This window comes from Lycium ferocissimum, chromosome 3 (assembly GCF_029784015.1).
Source record: "Lycium ferocissimum isolate CSIRO_LF1 chromosome 3, AGI_CSIRO_Lferr_CH_V1, whole genome shotgun sequence".
In the NCBI taxonomy this organism is placed as follows: Eukaryota; Viridiplantae; Streptophyta; class Magnoliopsida; order Solanales; family Solanaceae; genus Lycium; species Lycium ferocissimum.
Window position 1 is genome coordinate 13,039,634 of NC_081344.1, and position 11,959 is coordinate 13,051,592.

General features: G+C 37.9%; 1 protein-coding gene across 1 annotated transcript; it reads left to right on the plus strand.

Annotated features, from left to right (window-relative positions):
* The first annotated feature begins 1,251 nt into the window (after positions 1-1,251).
* On the plus strand, positions 1,252-2,488 carry LOC132048707 (uncharacterized). Its single transcript, XM_059439404.1, has 3 exons — positions 1,252-1,414; positions 1,510-1,994; positions 2,444-2,488. The coding sequence occupies exons 1-3, from the start codon at positions 1,252-1,254 to the stop codon at positions 2,486-2,488; spliced, it is 693 nt and encodes a 230-aa protein (XP_059295387.1).
* Positions 2,489-11,959: the final 9,471 nt, after the last annotated feature.

Below are 11,959 nucleotides of genomic sequence, written 5' to 3' on the forward strand. Positions count from 1 at the left end.
CTGGATTTTGGAACGATGAAAATAAATACGTCAATTACAAAATTGATGCGGTCACATTCAAAGAGTATTCTACGTATGTTGAATTTTTAGAAACAATTGCGACACAGCTGAATTTGGATAAATTCCGAAAGAACATATACGTAAATTACACTGTTGAAGGTGATGAAATACCAATTGAAATTCACAATGATATGGGTGTAAAGGTGTATGTGGAGTTGAAGAAAGAGAATAAAGCATTACTAATGTATCACTGTGTATAACTACAAGTGATAGGAGTTTGGAGATATGTTTATCTGGAGAGAGTTATGTTCATGGTAATCACTGGCAAATCGGTTACACGAATCAGTCATCATTGGGAGAAACAGTTGGTTCGGTAGAATTAACATCATCTAGTTGTAGACAGGTTGATGTGTTGTTTGAAAACAAACAATTCGTGGTTATAGACGACCTAAACCAAAAGGTAGTTACTATCGATCAAGTTTACAAAGACAAGGATACTTTAAAAACTGTGATGGCGAATTATCCGATTACAAACCGATTCAACTTCCACACAGAAAGGTGTTACGCAATAAGGTATTTCATTTTACCATGTGGATTGTGTATTTGAAATTGTGACTATGCTTATTTATAATCTCAGTAACTGTGTATGTTTAATTTACAGTGTATTTTTAAAACTATTACAGTGTATGTTTAGATTGTATTTTTTACAAATTTATACGTGCAAACAGTTTTCTTTTACATTATGTATTTTAAAAACTTGTTTTTATATATTTCAGTATTTAATAATGATTTGATTATATTTATTTGTGGTCATTATTGTATTTGACTTTAATGTATTTTTAACTCATGCTCATTATATGTAGCTACACACTTGTCTGTGTATCTGATGATTGTGATTGGAAATTGAGGGCGTCAAATATAGGGAAGTCTGAACTTTTTAGAATTAGAGAGTTTCAAGATAAACATACATGTCCCCTAAAGGAAAAGGCTTATTCCCAACGACAAGCTACGAGTCGATTGATAAGTGGAATTGTTAAACCAAAAATAGCAAATCATAAGAGGAAATACACTCCCAAAGACATTGCAGAGGATATAAAAAATGATTTTGGCATGGATGTTTCATACATGGTTGCGTGGCGGGCAAAGGAAAAGGCGATGATTGATTTGAGGGGAACAATGGCTGAATCGTATAACCAGCTACCTGGTTACCTATATATATTGGATAAAACATATCCTGGTTGAAATATAAAAATGCGTAAAACCAGAGAGAATGAATTTCTGTATGTTTTTATTGTTCTCTATGCATTTATCAAGGGATTTGAGTGTTGTCGACTAATTGTGGTTGTTGATGATAGCCACTTAAAAACACTGTTCAATGGGACATTTGTATCTGCAAGCACATTAGACGGTGCAGGTATGTCTAAAATTCAAGATGCCTTTTGTTTATTAATCTTAATAACTACAAATACAATATGTTTTTTTACAGAAGAAATACTTACATATATGCAGGTAATATACTGCCCCTAGCATATGGTGTGCTTGATTCTGAGAATGACAAATCTTGGACGTGGTTTTTCGAGCGTTTCAGAGAAACATACGGAGTAAGAGAGAACATGTGTATCGTATCCGATAGGCATGAGAGTATAAACAAAGCTGCTTTCAGAATCTATCCAGAAGTCACACATTATGCATGTATATGGCATCTATGGGGTAATGTATGTAAAAAATACAAGAAAAGCCATGATATTTTGTCGCCTGTTTTTTGTTCAATGGCAAAAGCATATACGCAAGATGAGTTTGATGAGTTGATGCTTAAGGTTCAGAAAGTAGATATGCGGGTTGCGGAGTATTTGGATGAAGCTGGTAGGGATAGGTGGGCTAGAGTTTATGCAACTATTAACCGAGGTTGGACAATGACTTCTAACATTGCGGAGTGTATTAACAAACATCTTCTAGCTGCTAGAGAACTGCCGATATATGACTTTCTGGAAGAGGTTCGAAAGATGTTTGGTAGATGGAATTACAATAATAGGAGAAATGGAACATACGCGTTCACCACACTCGGTAAAAAATTCCAAGAGATGTTGTCAATCAATAAGTATTTGTGTTTACGAATGACGGTATATTTGAAAATCATGTGTTTTTATAAAAAATTAAATATATTTATAAAAAAAATTAATTCTAAATACTGTTTTTTAATAAGGAACTCTGTTTTTTTATTGAATGTATTTTTGATCTTAAAACAGTTTATATTGAAAAACCTTCAAATACATGGAGTTTTTTTTTTTTTTTTGTGACAGATTGAAAAAAAACATTTTAGTTTTTTTAATCTGAAGACTGACTTTACATAATGAAATATGTTTTTTTATTGAATGTATTTTTGTTCTTAAAATAGTTTATAGTGAAAGAAATTCAAATACATAATTTTTTTTTTGTTTGACAGATTGAACCATCAACAAAATTTGTGTACACGGTGCATGATGGATGAAGGCGTTTCATTATTAATATGAGTAAAAAAACATGCAGTTGTCGTATGTTTCAATTAGACGAAATCACATGTCCGCACACATGGGCTGTTATAAAATAGAAACATTTGGTTGTTGATAATTATTGCTCTGATTTATTCAAGCCTTAGGCTTTGTAAAGACATACGATATTGTCTGTGATCCTCTACGTATGAGCGTGAATGAAAAATTCCAAAAGACATCTTGGATGGAGTGGTGGTGCCGCCGAGATACAAAAGACCACCTGGTAGGTCAAAGAAGAGGTGTGACAAACCTTTACATGAATTAATGGCTGGAAAAAAGAGACATGCTTGCAGTACTTGTGGGCAGCTTTGTCACGCCCCGAACCAGGGCCTGGACGTAACACGGCACCCGGTGCCTGACCGCATGTGATCGAGAGAACCAACCGGTCGAATCAACATGTGATACCAAAACATAACTCACTTATAAAATAAAACTAACACATGCCGATTAACTAAAAGTCCGAATCGAAATATCATAATGCGAAAATACTTAGACAATTCGAAAATATCCGAAAGTAGCCAACATGGCTAAACCAAAACAATCGAACAATTGAGTATAACTATCAACAAGACTAACATAACAAATATCATCGTTTGAAATTGTGTCTATGAAGCCTCTAAGAATACTGAATAATAGAGGTGTCTATGAACTAAAATAACTGGATAGCTGACAATGCCCCAAAGGAATTTGGGGCTCACCAAGAATCGATACGTGCACTCCTAAATAGCGAGTCGTCAACTCGTATATCGTTGCACATCGCGAGATGTAGGCCCCCAACAATAAAGGGACATCAGCACATTTGAATTGTACTGGTATGTAAAGAAACTGAAGCAATAAAATACTGAAACTGAAACTGATAACTGAAAATGATAACTGTAATAGCAAGGAAGTAGAGATATGAATACTCCCTGCTCTGTATCTGAATCATCTGTATTATCTGTGTTTGTATATGTGGGGCCTCGGCCCAATAATAAATGCACGCTATGGCCTCGGCCTAGTAGTGCGCGTCACCAACGGCCTCGGCCATGTATACGTATACACAAGACCGTGATCGTGTCCTCGGGCAAAATCACATAAGTTTAATTATGGTTAATTAATAAGGACCGAGACCATAACAACAATGAACAATGTCGAACCGAAATAGACATCCGGATCGAATTGAAAACACCGATCGTTTCGAGCATACCGAATTTCTAGACCGAGACTCATGTGGTAACAATACATAAGTCTATAAAGATTACGTGCCGAGTTCATGATATTCAAATTGACAACCATGAACAATTCTCAGAATCGCAACCCTAGAAGATAACAGTTCTACAACATATCATAAAACTAGGGCTAAAGCGTATTCGAGTCAAATTACCGACAAGTATGAAGAATGAGGCGTAGGGAGAATCATGAACATTCCCTAACGTAGATAGTTAGCCTCACATACCTTAATTCCAGCCTTTGAGCGTAATACAATGTTCGTCAATCCTTTCAACTTTGATCTATATCAATACAAGTCAAAGGGATTCTATATTAGCAATAATATTCATGCTTTGGTCATCTAAGCATTTTATCAAACACTTAGTGGGCATAAAGCTCCACAATCTCCATTAATGGTGTTTCTTCACCCAATTCCCATTCTATTACTTCTAGGTGATTCTACAATCTCAATTAGGTGTAATTAACATCATTCTCCATCACCCATATCATTATAACAATCTCAAGTCAACAATCCAAAACCCTACTATAGTTCGTGTAATTCTCTTTACTAAACCCATTTACTATTCTCCCAAGGACTCATCAATTTCACTATTATGAATGATTAGAGTGTAGAAGCATTACCTTTTTGACGTTCAATCCTCTTGAATTCAAGTTCTAGGGTTTCCACGCCCAACAATAAGGTTCCACTCACAACTCTATCGATTAGAAGGGTTTACTCAAGTTAGAAAGAGATTAGGGACTTGAATTCAATCTAGAATCATGATAAAACTTACCTTGAAAGGTTCTTGAGGTTTGGGACTTGTTCTCTATGGATTTAGGGTGATTTTTCGTGAATGGGGTGTTGGGGAAATAAACCCCAAATCTTAAATATAACTTAAAACGCGTAATCCCGACTTTTGACCCGAAACCCGACCTTTTGCGCGTTGGGTCCGCGATGAACGAGCATCGCGCGACATCCTGCAGGTCAATATTCAGATTGTGCGATCGGCCCGCGATGCGGAGCCATCGCACGCGCCCACACGCGCGACACGTATCGGTTCTGCACAGTGTTTGGTAAAATAGGCATAACTTCTTGTACATAACTCTGTTCAAGGCCCATAATATACCGTTGGAATGATAATTCAAAGGGCTACAACTTTCATGTTTTAAGTTTCCTCAAATTCCCAACGGATTTTCACGAAATTCGACTGGAAGGAAGACGTATCAAAACTTAGCCGATTCTATAGACTTTTAAATGCCTTACTATTAGCCATATTGAGACGATCATATCTCCTTGCTCCGATCTCTTATTGGCCTGGTCCTTATATCGTTAGAAAGCTATTTTTACGTACTACAACTTTCATTGAGGGTACTTTCCCAAATTCCCAACTAATCAAGGAGTTATCCTTTGCCCGAAGTAGGCCTATCTCTCCTATCAACCATTTTCGCAAAACGTTCAAACCTTCAGTTTTTCCACTAAAACTCTAATGATATGAGTCTAACCTTAGTTCTAAGATACGGGGTGTAACATTATCTCCCCCTTGGGATCATTCGTCCTCGAATGATGGTCTTGGTTATAATCGCGGCTAATTCTGAGACTCTATGGAAGTTTGGCAGCGTTTATTCTGTAACTAAGATACCTAAAACTAACTGACTGAGCCACGTGATCACTGAACTGACTGAATGAATACATGATTACTGAACTAAATGTCTACTGAACTGTTTGAATACTAAAAACATGGAGATTATACTATAAGGATCTAAATGAAAAGGTTAGTTACCTTCAAGATTTTTCTCGCTTGCTCTTCAAAGAGATGGGGATATCTGGACTTCATGTCCTCTTCGGCCTCCCACATAGCCTCTTCAACTTTCTGATTTCTCCATAGTACTTTCACTGAAGCAATCTCTTTAGTTCTCAACTTGCGGATTTGACGATCAAGAATAGCCACTGGGATCTCTTCATAGGACAGGCTATCTTTAACCCCTATGATTTCTGTAGGAACAACTAGAGACGGGTCTCCCATAAACTTCTTTAGCATAGATACATGAAATACTGGGTGTACAGCAGCCAAATTTTGTGGCAATTCTAACTCATAAGCCACTTTCCAGATCCTTTGCAGGATTTTATATGGCCCAATATAGCGGGGGCTAAGCTTCCCCTTCTTCCCAAATCTCATAACGCCTTTCATAGGCGAAACTTTCAGAAACACCCAATCATTAACTTGGAACTCCAAGTCTCTACACCGCATGTCCGAATAGGACTTTTGGCGACTCTGAGCCGTCTTCAAACGCTCTTGAATTAACTTGATTTTCTCCATAGCCTGATAGACCAAATTTGGTCCTAACAACTCTGCTTCCCTAACTTTAAACTAATCAATCGGTGATCTACACCTTCGCTCAAAAGGGTTTCAAACGGTGCCATCCCAATTACCTTGAAATCAAGGACACAAGCTTACTCAATTCGAATGAATACAAGATTACTAAACTATTGAGATACTAAACTGAATGTCTATTGAACTGATTGAAGACTGGGCTGACTGAATACTGAGCTAACTGAATACTGGATTAACTGAATACTGAGCTGACTGAATACTGGATTAACTGAATACTGGATTGGCATGAATACGTGAGTACTGGACTAATATCTGAGTACTAAGCTGACATAAATATCTGAGTATTGAACTAACATGAATATTATAACATGAGATCTGAATAGCGTATCTGTCTGACCATTTGTCTGAGGATGAAAAGCTGTGCTAAGGTTCACCTTGGTACCCAATCCTTTCTGAAAGGATTTTCAGAAGTTCGCTGTGAACTGAGCACCATAATCTGAAATAATGGACACTAGGGTCCCATACAATCTGGAAATTTCATTAACATATGACTTGGCATAATTTTCTGTTTAATTTGTGGTCTTAACTGGCAAGAAGTGCGCTGACTTCGTAAGTCTGTCCACAATCACCCAAATTAGGTCGTGCCTTCTAACTGAATGAGGTAGACCTGTTATAAAGTCCATATTTATCATCTCCCATTCTCAAAACAGGAATATTTATATTCTGAGACAAGTCGTAGGGCCTCTAGTGTTCGGCTTTCACTTGCAAAAAATTTGGGCCACTTAGCCACAAACCCTGCCATATTCTTTTTCACATCATTTCACCAATAAATCTCCTTAAGATCATGATATATCTTCGTGGAATATGGGTGAATGAAATACCTGGAATTGTGATCCTCGACATAATCCGCTCTCTCGAGCCCATCTATATCGGAATGTATAATCCGCCTCGGTATCTCATGGTACCGCCATCTCCCCTTGTTCAAAGCCGACGCTTTATGTTCGTGAATCCCTCTTTCATCCGCAACAAGTAGGAATCACCAAACTGATTCTCTCTAACTTCGATGACTAAGGAGGAATAAGCCATGTTCGGGCAACAACTCCACCCACTTCGGAGTCCGAAAGTCGAATTCCTAGCTTGGATAGGCGGTGAACTTCTTTCACCATAGTTTTTTTTTTGTCTGCCTAAATCATGAGTTGTACTTCCCACACTTGATTTTTTTCTGAGATACTTCCTAAAATACTCATAGTACTGTTGTGCGCTAAGTCTATGACTAGCACCTTAAAGATTAGAGTCTCGTGCAATGGCACTACCTTTGTGACACATAACTGGGCATGATCTTATAGCTTTTCTGTGATCGCCTAATCGATAATAATTGAACTTGACACGATTCGTTCGACGATCATTCTACTCATTTCGGGTTTCCTCTAAGTTGAGGCATATTCCTTATGGAGACTATCTCATTATGCCAACCTAACTGAAATGAGGTTCTTCTTATCTCGTACTAACCCTTCCAGTCTTCAATTATCTCACTGGACTTACTGGAGATTTATGCATCTCCCCCCTTAGACCAAGGCTAACGTCTTATACTTACAAATTCTTCTCTTTTGATGGGATCCAATTAACATTCCTTATCTTCTGTAATTCCTTTGTACTCTGCAACACTGGCGACTTTTTTTTTTTTTTGACTCACCTCTGAGCAATTTCTCATTGGGAAAAACTAAATTACTTACATGAACGGGTTGCTACTGTATTCATAACTGGCATACTCCATCTTAACGATTTAACTCTGCTCACACTGTAAATCTTGGGACAACCCTTTTTGACAACTCTTAAAAAGGCTATTCTTCTCTAGTTTGCTCTCTTACGGCTTAGCTGATTTCTTCTTCCACTAATCACTCTACTCTGAACTTAACTTAAGCCCTTGGTTTTTAACACACATTCGGATGTATCCGAACTGTCACCCACTTAAGGTGTTCATCTGAATAAGGAAATCAAATCATATTTCTAATAGTTCTGCTGAAATTGCTAATGCATTGTATCTACTCAAAACTTACTTACTATTTTTCTGTTAATCACCTGCTAGCTTCATATTTTCTTATTCTGCTCTAAATAGCCTAAGTTATTTCTAACCCTCCCTCATCATCTGACGCTATCCTATGGTCGTATACTATCTTTTCTGAACTATGGATCACACTTAAGAAACTTTCATCTATCTTATATGAAAGATTGGAACAACTAAACCCAAACTTTCTATACACCTCAAAATCATATCAGACTATACACATTTGGGATAAACACTTACTCACATAGCTTAAGAGAGAACTGTCACATCTCCTTATCTCCTAATAATAATTACTTTTTATAGCAACTTACAACCATCGTCCTCTCTAACTCTGATCTGACTAAACTTAACAAACCAAAACCATTGCCGAAAATTTAATATCGTCTGCTCTTGGTTCTTATTTCATACATACCTCTTTTCTTAACAGGCATAGTTCGTACGAAAATTTCATCTGTGGTGATAACTGGGGATGCCTCTTTATCCTGACGACCTGCTGAAGCATCCAAGCAGTCTTCACTGAGAACTGAAATACCAGGCTTAGCTGTATTACAACCTGACTGGGCTTGAGAATTAAGAGGAGCCACCGAAACACATATCAAGTCCCCAAACGATACACCCCTTGGTGTCTCCTATAACACTTATTACACATAAGATTCTGAAAATTTCTGTGGCTCACACTGGTATGTCACTGAGAGGCTGGTGCTCTTAAACTCTGTTTCTAGCTTAACTGACCTTTTTGATTTTATCTAGACCTCGAGACTAGTGTACTAGCTGCAGATGGAGTGGGTCCTGATAGCTTTCGGTAGAAAACTGTCTGCCCCCACCTCCTTGAGATCCTTCATGATTTACGTTTCCTGCAGACTTAGCTCCTTTTCTAATTTCTCTGATATCCTCTCCCTGTTGCATCCTATTTTCCTTTCTCAAGAACATCATTATTATTCAACTTCCCATTCATTATACAACACCCTTTCTCGGGCAACTTACACTTTATTCACCTTTCAATAACACCTCAAGTCTCATTTGTTACCAGCAAGTACTTCACAATTGTACCCCTATGGATAATCAACCTCAGTTGGGCCTTCGATTACCTGTTCGTCGCCTGCGCACTCGAAATGTACGTAATTCGATAGGAAGAGAAGTTACTTATTGCTCTAAGCTTCATGGCACGATCTAGAGTAGAAAGAAATGAGACAAATCCTGAATGTCTTGGTGGTCAACTGTTTATATGCGTGGGGCCCTCACACATATAAAAGAGACCCCACTGGACACGGCTTCATAGACTCCCTAAGACACTTGAACCTAGTGCTCTGATACCAAGCTTTGTCACGCCCCGAACCTGGGCCTGGACGTAACACGGCACCCGGTGCCTGACTGTATGTGACCGAGCGAACCAACTGGCTGATTGAATCAACATGTGATACCAAAACATAACCGACTTATAAAATAAAACTAACACATGCCGATTAACTAAAAGTCCGATCGAAATATCATAATGCGAAAATACTTAGACAATCTGAAAATATCTGAAACTAGCCAACATGGCTAAACCAAAACAACTGAACAACTGAGTATAACTGTTAACAAGACTAACATAACAAATATCCGACTGTCTGAACTATGTCTATGAAGCCTCTAAGAATACTGAATAATAGAGGTGTCTATGAACTGAAATAACTGGATAGCTGATAATGTCCAGAAGGAATTTGGGGCTCACCAGTAGCTGATACGTGCACTCCTAAATAGCTGAGTCGTCAACCTGTATATCGCGATCGCAGTGCCCAAGCAAGCAATAAAGGGATATCAAGACATTTGAATTGTATCGGTATGTAAAAACCGAAGCAATAAAATACCGAAACCGAAACTCGATAATCGAAAATGATAATCGTAATAGCAAGGAAGTAGAGATATGAATACTCCTCGCTCCGTATCTGAATCATCTGTATTATCTGTGTTTGTATATGTGGGGCCTCGGCCCAATAATAAATGCACGCTATGGCCTCGGCCTAGTAGTGCGTCAGTCAATGGCCTCGGCCATGTATACGTATACACAAGACTGTGCTGTGCCCTTGGGCAAAATCACATAAGTTTAATTATGGTTAATTAATAAGGACTGAGACCATAACAACAATGAACAATGCTGAACTGAAATAGACATGCTGGATTGAATTGAAAACACTGACTGTTTCTGAGCATACTGAATTTCTAGACTGAGACTCATGTGGTAACAATACATAAGTCTATAAAGATTACGTGCTGAGTTCATGATATTCAAATTGACAACCATGAACGAATTCTCAGAATCGCAACCCTAGACGATAACAAGCTTGTACAACATATCATAAAACTAGGGCTAAACTGTATTCTGAGTCAAATTACTGACAAGTATGAAGAAAGAGGCGTAGAGAGAATCATAAACATTCCCTAACGTAGATAGTTAGCCTCACATACCTTAATTCCAGCCTTTGAGCGTAATACAATATTCGTCAAACCTTTCAACTTTGATCTATATCAATACAAGTCAAAGGGATTCTATATTAGCAATAATATTCATGCTTTGGTCATCTAAGCATTTTATTAAACACTTAGTGGGCATAAAGCTCCACAATCTCCATTAATGGTGTTTCTTCACCCAATTCCCATTCTATTACTTCTAGGTGATTCTACAATCTCAATTAGGTGTAATTAACATCATTCTCCATCACCCATATCATTATAACAATCTCAAGTCAACAATCCAAAACCCTACTATAGTTCGTGTAATTCTCTTTACTAAACCCATTTACTATTCTCCCAAGGACTCATCAATTTCACTATTATGAATGATTAGAGTGTAGAAGCATTACCTTTTTGACGTTCAATCCTCTTGAATTCAAGTTCTAGGGTTTCCACATCCAACAATAAGGTTCCACTCACAACTTTATCGATTAGAAGGGTTTACTCAAGTTAGAAAGAGATTAGGGACTTGAATTCAATCTAGAATCATGATAAAACTTACCTTGAAAGGTTCTTGAGGTTTGGGACTTGTTCTCTATGGATTTAGGGTGATTTTTCGTGAATGGGGTGTTGGGGAAATAAACCCCAAATCTTAAATATAACTTAAAACGCGTAATCCCGACTTTTGACCCGAAACCCGACCTTTTGCGCGTTGGGTCAGCAATGCACGGGCATCGCGCGACATCCTGCAGGTCAATATTCAGATTGTTCAATCGGCCCGCGATGCGGAGCCATCGCACGCGCCCGCACGCGCGACACGTATCGGTTCTGCACAGTGTTTGGTAAAATAGGCATAACTTCTTGTACATAGCTCTGTTCAAGGCCCATAATATACCGTTGGAATGATATTTCAAAGGGCTACAACTTTTATATTTTAAGTTTTCTCAAATTCCCAACTGATTTTCACGAAATTCGACTGGAAGGAAGACGTATCAAAACTTAGCCGATTCTATAGACTTTTAAACGCCTTACTATTATCCATATTGAGACGATCATATCTCCTTGCTCCGATCTCTGATTGGCCTGGTCCTTATATCGTTAGAAAGCTATTTTTACGTACTACAACTTTCATTGAGGGCACTTTCCCAAATTCCCAACTAATCAAGGAGTTATCACTGCCCGAAGTAGGCCTATCTCTCCTATCAACCATTTTCGCAAAACGTTCAAACCTTCAGTTTTTCCACTAAAACTCTAATGATATGAGTCTAACCTTAGTTCTAAGATACGGGGTGTAACAAACTTGGACACATGTTAGACCCCGTATTTTTATACGTCGAGTTATTCGCGAAAGAATCAACGTGAGATAGAAACTTCGGATTTTAATTTCTAAACTAGAACTAATCGGTTACAAA